General features: G+C 42.6%; 1 protein-coding gene across 3 annotated transcripts in view; it reads right to left on the bottom strand.

Moving 5' to 3' along the window:
* Positions 1-13,360, bottom strand: part of SEMA5A (semaphorin 5A) — a 504,887-nt gene that overhangs the window by 18,677 nt on the left and 472,850 nt on the right. For all 3 annotated transcript variants that reach the window (XM_073014841.1, XM_007961192.3, XM_007961194.3), the window contains exons 18-19: positions 8,822-9,040; positions 121-291 (exon numbers count right to left, since the gene is read on the bottom strand). In XM_073014841.1, coding sequence (XP_072870942.1) covers positions 121-291; positions 8,822-9,040 — 390 coding nt within the window. The remainder of the gene's footprint in view (positions 1-120; positions 292-8,821; positions 9,041-13,360) is intronic.

The following is a 13,360-nucleotide window of genomic DNA, read 5'->3' as shown; positions in this document are numbered from 1 at the left end:
AACTTGTCCACCCCCCTTTCAGTACTTACTGGGATGGGGTATTATCAACTTCACCATTTATCCATTAAGGAAAGAGGCCAATTTGTCCTAAAGCTGTGCAATAGGTGAGGTGCCGCTTACCTGGGCAGGGCTGCGTGTTGCAGAGTGCCTCTTCTGTGTGCAGCCCCAGGCAGATGTCCCCTCCATAGGCCGGGGCTGGATTGGAGCAAGAGCGGGTCCTCATATAGTGTCCACCGCCGCATGTTGCTGAACATTTCGTCCAGGGGGACCAGCAAGACCACACGCCATCCACTGTGAAGGAACACAACGTCACAGCACTTCCGTAATCCAATCCCAACCAAGCGAAAGGAGTTACTAAATGGAAGCCAAGTGGATTCTGTTTAGTAAGGGAAACAAAATGTAATCTGCACTCCAGGAAGGCTTCCGTGCATCAGCGCACGTAGCAACGAGGCTTCTGACCCCTCGCAGGGCTGCATTTGGAGTCTTCCTCTTGGTGACAGATTCAGCTTTATAGATTCCTCCCTACATTTTTTCAGTTCCCTTTATTCATTCTTTCAGAAAATATTTCTAAATCTATCATATCTAAGTACAAGCATGACAGCAGAGCGCAAGAGGTGTCATACTAATTCCAGCCCCTGAGAACAACCATGAACCACCTTGTACGGTTATTGATGTAAAGCCCCAGCCAGCTCTCACCTTTGTCATCTAACTAGCTAGACAAGACTTAAAGCCAAGGTAAGTAGCTCAAGTCACAAGCTCCTTTACTAATTGGAGTATGGTTTACTCCTTGACAGTGGAATAGAGAAAAGCTAACAGGTCCCATGAGGAAGGCAACTGAAGAATGCTCAGTAAATTCAGGCACAAAGTGACCAAATTAAGTACATCCACACAGACTTGACACTATGTTTAAATCACTATAGAGAGGAATCTGAAAATCTGCAGCCATATGTCGGGTTAGCTATTAAGGGTGCAGTTCTACAATGTGAACATTAGGCCAAACTGGTTCCTTGACTAACCATTTCCATGACAGCTCATAACCCAGCACATGTCTCTGCCTGCTCAAGTTAGCCTCTTGAATTCTTTAGACTGGGCTCTTGGTACCTGTAGACTGGCCTGCCAAATGCTGAGGTCAGGTGGCCCACCTGAATCTGGGAGACTTTAAGACTCAGTCCTTTATTAGCTGATCTTGCTAAAACCAAGACCTCATGTTGGCTTGGGCTTGTGACAATGTCAAATATGATTTTCTCTTTAGCTAACTCCTGACTGTGCCTCTCTCTTGCTAGCCATACCTTCCCTATTATTGCTGAGTCCCAGGACAAAGCTACAGGATTTTGTCAAACAAGGTGTTAGATCCTAATCACGAGTTAAGCACCGATCATAACCACGGCCAACTCAATTAAAAAGCTGAGGAGAGACTCACTATTGCTATATGTAAAGAGTGTCATATTTTAAAGTTCTTTGTAGCCTACACAAAGAAACAGGAGCAACTATGACAGAGGGTGCCAAAATCATTCAGGGCATAAGATTGTTTTAGCTAGAATAACTTAGATTGTATTTTAATACGGCTGTCATGATATATTACATCGTTATGGTGTAATGTTTCTTTTTAGATATTGGCAAAAGTAAAAAGAAAGCATTTTTGAGAAACCAGAGCAAAAATATCATCTTTATGACAATATTCTAATTTGCAGAAAGTAAAAAGAAAACAAAAATATTTAAACCCAATTTAGAAATAAGTTTGCAATCTAACTGGAAATTGTGTGATTCAATAGTTTACACAAACTTGCAGAATTCAACAGTATTTTCCCTAAAAGTTATTCAGTATCTCAGACAGTTACAGGAACTGATCAAGTGTTTGATACTGGCTGTAATATCAGCAATAGAAAAGGCAGGCCTGTGTTTTCTTAGAACTTTTGAATTTTAAAAAACTCTCTCCCATATCTGTCCTCACTGAAGGAAGCACTTGCTGACAGTTTTTCCCTGTTTGCAACCTAAATTGGAGCTTGGCCTCCAGGGAGTACCCTTGCATACCCATGTGCCAAGGCAAAAATAAGTCCTTGTAACTTATAGTAATGGCAAGTGTCTTAGATCTTGGCTGTCTAAATGCGCACAAGGCAGCTCCGGGCTCAGAAGGGTGTAATGTATGCCCCTAGCTTGTGTCAGGGCCTGATGTACAACTAACCATGTGTTCTGAAGATCTCTGTATGGCATGATGAACCTGCAGATGAGTGGCTGACAAGTATATGAAAAGACGCTCAGCATCATGAATCAACAGGGAAATGCAAATCAAAACCACAATGACCATCACCTCATACCTGCCAGAATGGCTATTATCCAAAAAACAAAAGATCAGTGATGGCAAGGATGTGGAGAAATTGCAGCCCTTATACACTGTTGGAGGGAATGTACAATGGTGCAGATGCCTTGGAAAACAATGTGGAGGGTCCTCAAAAAATTAAAAACAGAGGCCGGGTGTGATGACTCACGCCTGTAATCCCAACATTTTAGGAGGCCAAGACAGGTGGATCACCTGAGGCCAGGAGTTCGAGACCAGCCTGGCCAACATGGTGAAGCCCTGTCTCTACTAAAAATACAAAAATTAGCTGGGCATGGTGGTGCACATCTGTCATCCTCACTACTCAGGAGGCTGAGGTAGCAGAATCGCAGGAACCTGTGAGGCGGAGGTTGCAGTGAGCTGAGATGGCGCCAGTGTACTCCAGCCTGGGTGACAGAATGAGACACCATCACAAAATAAAATAAAAAATAGATAAAAATAGAATTACTGTAAGATCTAGCAATCCCACTTCTGGGTATATAACCAAAAAACTGAAATTAGGATCTCTGAGAGACATCTGCACTCCCATGTTCACTGCAGCATTTCTCACAATAACCAAGATTTCAAAACAACCTAAATGTCCATCAAGAGATGAATAGATAAAGCAAATGTGGGAGGTACATACAATGACATATTATTCAACCTTAAAAAATGAGATCCTGCCAGATGCAACAACATGGATGAACCTAGGGGAGGACATTATGCTATGTGAAACAAGTCAGACACAGAAAGACAAATAATATGTCATTCCACTTAGATCAGGTATCTAAAATAGTCAAACTCATAGAAGCAGTGAGTAAAATGGTGGTTGCCAGGGACTAGGGGAAGAGGGAAATGGAGAACTGCTATATAGCTGGCATAAACTTCCAGTCATTCAAAATGAGTAAGAGCTACAGATCTACTATACGTCGTTGTATACCTATACTTAACAATACTGTATTGTGCATTCAAAAACCTGTTAAGAGTGTAGGTAGATTTTATGTTGAGTGTTCTTACCACAGCAAAAACAAAAACAAAAACAGAGACTAAATGGGCTCATTTCAATGGTTCCATAATCATGCAACATCTAATGATCTCACACCAGGAAGCTGATGTACATAATATACCCTGTGATATTTCAAACAGTATTTATTCCTGTCCACATTTCTACTAACATGTATGCCAATGGGTATGTGATCTAGTCTAATAAATCCTCTCCCACACACACACCAACTGTCCATCTGGTATCATGGTAAATTCTCCTGGCACAGGATTGTTAAACAGAGAGAATGGAGTTGTTGTTTGAATAATCGTTTAAGAGAGCATTTGGAACAGATCCAGTTGCTGAAACATTCCCACTTGGGAGTTCAAATTGCAAGATCACACTCTACCTCCACCAATTTCAACAGTCAAATAACTGGGGAAATGGATGTTTGTAGTACAGAGGGAACTCAAAAGAGGCCTGGAACCACGTCCTCACTCTGTCCGGGAGTTGCTTAGTCTGCAATTGCCCTACGTCCCCAGACCAATCCTAATGCGGTGCTTGCTTTCTGTCCTCTCGATCCTGTCCTGAGGTTACAGGTTTCAACCTACATCATGGAGCCGTGATGTAGGACATTGATTATTGTACTAACAGTTCATATTAGAAAGGCCAAAGCATTTCTAAAATAGATATTACAGAATACAAATCTTAATGAAATAGTCTTCACCGTGAGGGTGCCTGTACAACCTGGTGGGGAAGTAGAAAGTTGCAGAGCCAAGAAAACAAAACAAATGTAAGCCACTGTGCAAGGCACAGTGTGTCAGGGGGCTGAGCAAGGCTGAGCCACTAAAATAGATTTTTTTTCCCTGCTATGTGAACTCTACTGGACTAAAAAAAAATAACATTAGTAATAATAATACTTAAAATAATAAACTCATTCAATTATTCCATCTCCGTCCTCACAACTGCCCTGGGGGTTGTTTCAGAAATGAATGACTTGAGGCACAGAGAGGTTAGGTCCTAGGCAAGTGAGTGGGAAGCTGGGGCTGGAACACTGGCAGGCTGGGCACAGAACCCGACACACAAGCACAGGTTATGGCTTCCCATAACTCCTCCCATGTTGCTAAAAATCACATAGGAATCTCCTCATGGCTTGAATCGCCACCTAATTTAGCTCAAGAAACACTGGTTCATGGGAAGATCAGACAAACTCAGGCTCAGATCCATGTTGCTTTCAAGGAATCAAAGCAATTAATTATAGGAAATTATTTTTGATAAAATGAAATTTATACACGAAGTGACTTGCTAGAAGAAGATAACATCCTTGTTGTAGAGATTCTAGCTAAATATTCCACCCACTAGAGTAAGATGAAAAACAACGGCAGTAACCAATATACAATTGCCAGAGATCTAAATAGCAAAGCAAAAACTAAATAACTAAGGTTTGCACAACAGGCTTCCTGTGTGTGATCAGAGATGTGAAGCCCTTCACTCACAGTCTCTCAGGACATGGGCAAATGTGGTATTGATTCTCCATAGGTTTGCACTGCAGGATAGCTATGCTTTCTGCTCCTAAGGATCTCTAAGAAGAAATTTCCTCCACCCACTGCCCCCTGCCTGGCTCCACTTCAAAGTATGGACTCAAGGACTCCAAGAATGAAAAGGAAGAGAGGGTTCTGAGCACACCAGAGATGCCTAAGAGATTTGTCTACAGGACACACAACTGCCAGAGTTATTCTTTTGATTCAAAGAGTCTGTCTCTCCATTAGATTTAGTGTTCCTTCCCCCATAGAATTATTTTTGCAAAATACAAAACAGAACCATCTTAGTTAAGTCTGATGAAAAGAGTTTGTGTTTACTTCATTAGGTTTTATGGGGTCTAAGCCAAACTCGGAGGTTACTTTCTTCTTAGCTGAACATTACTTAGCAACAAAAAAACATCTGCTGTCCGTACCTTTGTAGGTCAAGGTCTGGAGTCTTTAAGGCTAAATCGAATATGCATTGAGGAAAAGGAGTAAAGGAGAAATAATTAGCTATTTCTCAATGCTGGGGTAAATTATGTAGGTGAAGGTGAATAAAATGATCATTTCAGCATGGGCTTGACTTAGAAACCTTATTATAGTTTATTATACACATTAGTCTTAGAGGTAACATTTTTTCATTGATTAATTTAAAATGTATTTTTATATTCTCTGGTTTATTTTATTTCTATTTTGAGACAGAATCTCACTCTGTCACCCAGGCTGCAGTGCAGTGGCATGATCTCAGCTCACTGCAAACTCCACCTCCTGGGTTCAAGCAGTTCTTCTGCCTCAGTCTCCTAAGTAGCTGGGATTACAGGTACATGCCACCGCGCCAGGCTAACTTTTTCTTTTTAGTAGGAATAAGGTTTTACCATGTTGGCCAGGCTGGTCTCAAACTCCTGACCACAAGTGATCTACCCAACTCAACCTCCTAAAGTGCTGGGATTACAGGTGTGAGCCACCGTGCCTGGCTGATTTATTTTCATATTTAATTTTAATGAGAAAATATATTTTTAAATAAAATACACTGTCCATTTGTAATTATCCACTATGAACCCAACAGGGTTAAAAAGGAGTAAATTCGCAGTGGAGAGTATCCTAAATGAGACAGGAACTGGCCTCTAACTGGCTTCCTGGTGACTATGCAGCTCAGCATTCACAGCCCTAGCACTTCCAACCCTCCCTGCTGGGTTATGCCTTGTCATACGTTTAGGAATTTCCCAGGCAGGGAAAGCACCACTCAGCCCTGACTCACCCACTGCCTAGTGCAAAATGACATGGGCCACTCTGAATGACTCCACAACAGTCCGCAGAATCTTGGCTTTTAAAAAGAAAGTGGGGACAGAGTTATTTCAGCATATTAAAGTTATGTATACATGGTATTGGCTTGACCACCAAATCAACTAAAATGAGAGCAACCAACAGATCATGTTAATAGGGTGTCTCTGAGATGAGTGGTGACCCTTTGTACTTGTGCACTAGGACAGCATCCAAGTGTCTGGAGGAATCTGCACATCCTACCCATGGCAACAAGGATAGGGTCTGGATCCCAGGGAGACAAGGGTGGGGGGAGGGACCCTGACATTCCCATGACGTCTGCCCCTATTCCAGTTTATAGCATGGACCTGAGTCTAGCGAGCTCGCCCACAGGATTCCTCTCAGCCCCCAGAGGAGGACTCCTTCCACTGGGGCTATGGGAAAGAACAGTTCAGTGACCTTTCCCAGCCTCTCAGCATCAGCTTGGCTGGGAAAGCTGGGTGGGCAGAGGACGAGTCTCCTGAGGCTGGAGAAATTCAAGCAGAGACACCCTAGGAGGAGCCAGGCAGCTGATAAGAGCAGAAACATTATCGGGAGCCTCAGCTACAAATCTGGAAACTATACATTTTCAGTTTTATATACATGTTTATTCATCTATCCATTCATCCATCCACGTACCCAATCCAATGAATGGTCATTGAATATCTGCTACAAGCAAGTTTTTTGATGTAAGAACTCAGAAAGTTTTATCTACTAGAAATATGTTAATATTCTATGCCTTTTAAAATGTTGTATCCAGCTTCAGAATGAGCCTTCCTCCCAATTTCCCATCTCTGGTTGTCAATTTCACCAGCTCCTTTCTATGCCTCAAGACCCAACTTAAGGGCAGCCTGCTTGCTGTAGCTGCCACGATTTCTCCTTGGCGAAATCCACCAAGGGGCTGGCTCCTTGGTGGATACAGCCACTGCACCTGGTTGTCATAAACTCAGTAGCCAGAAACCATACTGGGTTGACACTGCTCCCAGGATGCATCCTCCCTAAACTCTAAGTTTCTTTCTAACCTGGATCATAGCACTGCATCTGTGTATACCCTGTAAACAGTGCACAGTCGGTTACTCAAAAATGTTTCCTGAGAAATGACATGAATGAAGAAAGATCAGTTAATCAACTCTTTGTCTCCTCATTATTAACAAACAATCCCTGATGGGTATTTCTAGTATATGCCAGGCCCCTACTGGGAGCTGAGGTCGCTGCCATGAGTGAGACCATGCCAGGAGTCCCTGTCCTCATGGAGCTTCACACAAAAGTCAAGGCAGCCTCACCAGTCACAGATCGGCCCTTGGGATGGCCATAATGTGTGGGCCAAAGACTTTCCGTGGGTTCTGTACAGGACAGCAGGAAGTGGGAAGCTCTGGTGGAAGTGTTTTAGGTGCTAGGGACCCTGAGCTGTGGCAGGAGGAAGGCAGAAACAGGGGCTTGAATATTATAGGGAAAGATGCAGGAGCGTTTTGGGCATTGTCAGAGCAAAAGCCCTGGGTGGGGGCTCTTTTGGCTCATTTTCATGACTCTGTGCTTACTTGGGAATTCAGTGGAAGGAAAAGCCAGGCCTCAGGAAGAAGACCAAGACAAACAGCTCTGCTAGGCCCACAGGAGAGAAGAGTCTGCATCTTTGGAGGACTTAATTAATGAGGAAGAACCTTTGTGACAGAAGACATGGGGACCAAGAACTGGCTTAGCAGGCCCAGGGTCCAGGGGTTACACCTTTGATACCCGTGACCTTGGATGACCACGTGATGGTACATGGAGGCCATATGGGGGAGGGCTGGGTCCATCAGTGGCCTGGGAAGGGATCAGCCTCCAGAAGGAGCTGATGGTCGCTCCAAAGACCCCGGATATTTCAGACCATATTAGAAAGGCCGGCTTTTCCATCAGACACAACAACTAGAGTCCATATCCTTTGAATAGCTCATGGGAAAGTTTTAATTCCTTTTACAATCAGAAGAAAAAACATGAACACAATCTAGCCTAGATGGTATTTGCCTTTCCCCAATGCATTAGGGAGTGGGGAACCCCTGCAGACAAATGTGCCCAGGGCCCAGGGAGGGCCCACCTTGACCCGGCCTATCAGATCTTTCTATACAGACAACTAAAGCTGCATGCCTGTCTGAAAGGAGGGCTGAGAGAAGGGTCTTAATATTGCTTGGAATGATTTAGGATTTGGTTTCAGGTCTGCTGGAGAGAAGAGGTTTCTTCTTCTTTCCTTTTTCCACTCTGGGCTAATCCAGCAGGTGATGACATCACACAAGACATTTTTTTATTTGTTTGTTTGTTGATTTACTTTTGAGACAAGGTCTCGCTCTGTTCCCCAGGGTGCAGTGCAGTGGCCTGATCATGGCTCACTGCAGTCTTGATCTCCTGGACTCCAGAAATCCTCCCAACTCAGCCTCCAGAATAACTGGGACTATAGGCATGCACTGTCATACTTGGCTAATTTTTGTATTTTTCATAGGGATGGGGTCTGGCTATATTGTCCAGGCTTGAGCTCTTAGGCTCAAGTGATTCCCCCTCTTTGGCCTCACAAAGTGCTGGGATTACCAGCATGAGCAACCACGTGTAGCCAAGACATTTATTAAGAACACAGATCTCAAACATGAAGCCAGGGAGCTGTGTGAGGCCTGGTAAATAAGAAGACTCTCCAAGGCCCTTGAGTTTTCAGATATTTTGTTGATTACACAATCCACTTACCTGGGCAGGGCAAAATGTTGCATTCCTGATATTCTAGAGATGGGCCGAGGCAAGGCATTCCCCCATACTTGGGTTCGGGGTTGTTGCAAACACGCTTCCGGTTCCGAATGCCCCTGCTGCAGTCACGGCTGCACTGTGACCACGACGTCCAGGCTGACCAAGCCCCGTTGACCGTGTGGGCAGAGTATCTGCCAGCACGCAGGAAATCCCCAGAAAGCCCTGCCAAGGAAACAGGTGAAGTGTGATTCCGTTACAAGTTTCAGAGGAACCACAGTCCATGCTGACTTTCATTCTATATCGGCTGTCTGCCTGATGTCTCGAACTACCCTCTCACATTCCGTTGAGCTCTTTTTACACTTCAGCAGCCAAAAATCAGACAGCCTCTTATGTCTCAAGCTTCTTTTCTGCAGTTACTATGAAATAAGGCTGAAATCGAGAACTCCATTTGTGAATGTGATGAAGCCTTTACACCGGAAATAATAGATTCTCTATAGGTAGTTCATTTACTTTTTGAAGAAACTTCTTACAAAGAAAATACAACTTTCTCACTTCCCTTGGGAATTCTACAACAAACTGCCTTCAGACACAATGGGTAGAGCCTGCCCCGAAGGACCTCCATTTGGAGGAAGGGAAACATAATTCAGACATTTTCTAAACCTATTCTTTCAGCTGTTAACCTTTCAAAGGTGAATTAATGCTGGTGAAAGGGGCCAAGTCAACTGCTCCTGGATCACAGGCCAGAGACACTCCTGTCTGCTCCGTAGAATTCATGTCCTAGAACTGAACACCGCGCTGAGTGACTTCCAAATGTTTCTATGGAGTTTAGAGCACACCGCCTAACAAAAGGTGTTTCCCAAGGAGCCAAGAAAGGCAGCAGCAGCAGCAGGTGGGCTGTGGAGCGAGTGGGGAGTTGCTGTGGCAGGAATCACAGCCAACAGGCTTTGAGGACATGTTGTGGGCGATGTGTAGAGTGAGCACTTTCACTTGTCAAGTCATGTAATTAGCTATGGTCAAAATTTATGTGTGTTTTTATGAAAATGTCTTCCCACTCACAATACTAAAAAATATTCAATAATCTTCTCAAATGTAGGCAATGTGACACCAGCTTTAACAAATAACTCTAAAAGTAGGCAGTGAAGTTCCGGGTAAGTGTGCTCAGAAGACAAGAGTGCCAACAACTCTCGGCGTTGTTAAGCAACTCTGTTGTTTACTTTGAAAATCTGTTTCTGAAAGGATGGCAGGATACTCTTCAGAGAAATTGAATTAGAAGTGTCTTTCTGTGATAAACTAGTATTCTGTGGTGAATCAATAAAGAAAAACTATGCACAAATCCAACCTAATTTTATGTGGTCAGAGGAAAATGAGTCCCATTTTGTGTTTTCAAGATATCAATACCAAAATGTGAGACCATAATGAGAACTCAAAGCCATTAAGACACAGGAAGATTAAACTCTGTGTACACGTATGTTTATGGCGGCACTATTCACAATACCAAAGACTTGACACCAACCCAAATGTCCATCAATGATAGACGGGATAGAGAAAATGTGGCACATATACACCATGGAATACTATGCAGTCATAAAAAAGGATGAGTTCAGCCGGGCGTGGTGGCTCATGCCTGTAATCCCAGCACTTTGGGAGGCCAAGGCAGGCGGATCACAAGATCAGGAGATTGAGACCATGGTGAAACCCTGTCTCTACTGAAAATACAAAAAATTAGCCGGGCATGGTGGTGGGCACTTGTAGTCCCAGCTACTCGGGAGGCTGAGGCAGGCGAATGGCATGAACCCGGGAGGTAGAGCTTGCAGTGAGCTGAGATCGTGCCACTGTACTCCAGCCTTGCCGACAGAGTGAGACTCCATCTCAAAACAAAACAAAACAACAAAAAAGGATGACTTCATGTCCTTTGCAGGCATATGGTTAATCTAGAAACCATTATTCTCAGCAAACTAACAAAGGAACAGAAAACCAAACACCGCATATTCTCACTCATAAGTGGAAATTGAACAATGAGAACACATGGACACAGGAAGGGGAACATCACACACCAGGGCCTGTTGAGGGGTGGGGAGCTAGGAGAGGGATAGCATTAGGAGAAATACCTAATATAGATGACGGGTTGATGGGTGCAGCAAACCATCATGGCACGTGTATACCTATGTAACAAACCTGCACGCTCTGCACATGTATCCCAGAACTTAAAGTATAATAAACAAAATGTATTGAAGTCAGATACAAAATAATATATTAACATTAACTGCATATTTTACATAAATCTAGCCATATATTTAAGTAATCCAATGTTGAACTTTTTTTAAAGGCAGTGGTAAAAATCAGCTTAATTTCTCAAACTTCAAGTGTTTAACACTTATCAAAAGTACTTTTAAATTCCAGGTTTTCATATGTTAAATTTCAAACCTCAAATTAAAATAAAACTGTTGTTTAAATGGAAAAAAAAGACAAGTCCATGATCTACTTTTGAAGGAAATATAGACTATCTTTTATAAATGTGTATTCAAATTTTCCTTAGTTAATATTATGAATATTTAAAACAAATATTAGCTCTGGTTGTATACGTATCTGAAAATGGGAGGAATAAAATGTGTAAGTTCAGAAAGGAGACTGAAGTTGATGTACAGAGAAACACCATCATTCATTTTCTACTTTTTCTTTGATATCATAAGAAATACAGTTCATGGCCCGTTTTGAAATAAGAGAATAAGTGAATAAATTAGAGATAGTGTTGCCAGATTGAGCAAATAAAATACAGGAAACTCAGTTAAATGTGACTTTCAAAAAAATAAATAACATTTTATGATAAGCATTTCCCAAATATTAGATGGGACACATCTATATACTTAAATAATTGGGCTAGGTGCACTGTCTAACATCTGTAATCCCAGCACTTTGGGAGTCCAAGGCAGGCAGATCACTTGAGCCTAGGAGTTCAAGACTAGCCTGGGCAACTTGGAGAAAATCCATCTCTACAAAAAATAAAAAATTAGCTGGGTGTGGTGATGCACAACTGTAGTTCCAGTTACTCAGGAGGCTGAGATAGGAGGATTGATTGAACCCTGAGATTGAACCATGATTACACCACTGTACTCCAGCCTGGGCAACAGAGGGAAACCCTGTCTCAACAAACAAACAAATAAAAACCAGAAAATTGCATGGGTCTTAGTCATTTAAAAAGTTATGTGGGATATACTTATCCTGAAAAAGATTCATGGGATATACTTGTACTAGAAAAAAACTTCTGAAAGATAGCTGCAACCTGCATTTAAATTTTGTGCTTTATCTCACCACCCTAGGTGGAGTTCACAAGATCATCATTTATAAAATGTACATCTTTAAGTCCTCAGTTATCCTTCTCTTGGTATTTCATCATATACTTTCTCTTCTAAATACAGCAAGAGTTTACAAAATTAAAAAGAATGACTATTATTTTGTTACTCATTTTTTTCAGCTGGGTGGTATTTGTTCAAGTTATATGTTTATTCACATCAAACACTGTATGAAAGCAGACTCTTTTTATTTGCTTCAAGAAACAAGCAGCTTGTGTAATCACTGAACTACAGTGAGCAGTGGTGTGAGGAGAAGAGAGTTAATGTCAGTGAGAACAATAGGATGAGGAAGCAGGCTTGTAAAGCAAGTGGCTCCTGCTGCACCTGCTGGGCCTCCAGGCATCCAGGCTGTTCACCGGCTCCCAGGAGAAGTCATGGTGATCTGTGACAAGAGAGCAGCTGGTGGCCATCACACAGAGCCATGCTGTCTCAGAGCCTTCCTTGTGGCAACACCAAGTAGATCCACCAAACCTCCATGAATTTATCCCACAATAAATTCTGTCCAATATGGCAACACATCAGCTTGGTGGCACTTGTCTAGGCTATTCACTCTGGGTATAAGACCCCTTCTCTATAAATGGTGCCTGTCCTTTCATGCTGGGAGAATAAGGTGGAATCACCAGTGCAAAGATGCTAAGGCATATCTAAAAACGGCCTCAAGATATAACAATCACTGTTCTCATCAAACTGTGTATCAAGGACCCATCTATGAGTATCCATTTCCTTCTCTCTTGGTATCTTTTCTTTTGGAAGAGATTTTGCCCAATTAGAGGAGACTGAAAAACAGAAATGAAGAACAAAGCAAAGCATCAAGCTCTTAAGGGCCACCAGGCTCAATTCCTTTTTCTGCAGGTGAGACAGCTGAGCTCTAGGGAGAGAAAGTGAATTGCCCCAGGTGAAAGGTCCACTTGGTGTTAGGGCCTGGCAGAGGCCAGATCTGGTTTCTGCCTCAGGACTTTCTCCATGCTATTACTATGGCATTCAAGGGATTTACTCAAGTATGAGGAGCAAAGTGATTTCAAAGGCTAGTCTAGTATCCTCACACACTGTGCTTTTTTAAAACAGAAAAGTCCTTTTATAGGTACAAAGAGAAATGCACTTCCATTGCCCTTGTGAAGTTTTGGGATAAACAAAGAAAACTTTTTTTCAGCTTACATTTTAGTGCCAGAAGATGTATGAAAGATCACTGATG

The sequence above is a fragment of the Chlorocebus sabaeus genome, chromosome 4 (assembly GCF_047675955.1).
Source record: "Chlorocebus sabaeus isolate Y175 chromosome 4, mChlSab1.0.hap1, whole genome shotgun sequence".
NCBI lineage: Eukaryota > Metazoa > Chordata > Mammalia > Primates > Cercopithecidae > Chlorocebus > Chlorocebus sabaeus.
This window is presented reverse-complemented; position numbering and strand designations above follow the sequence as displayed.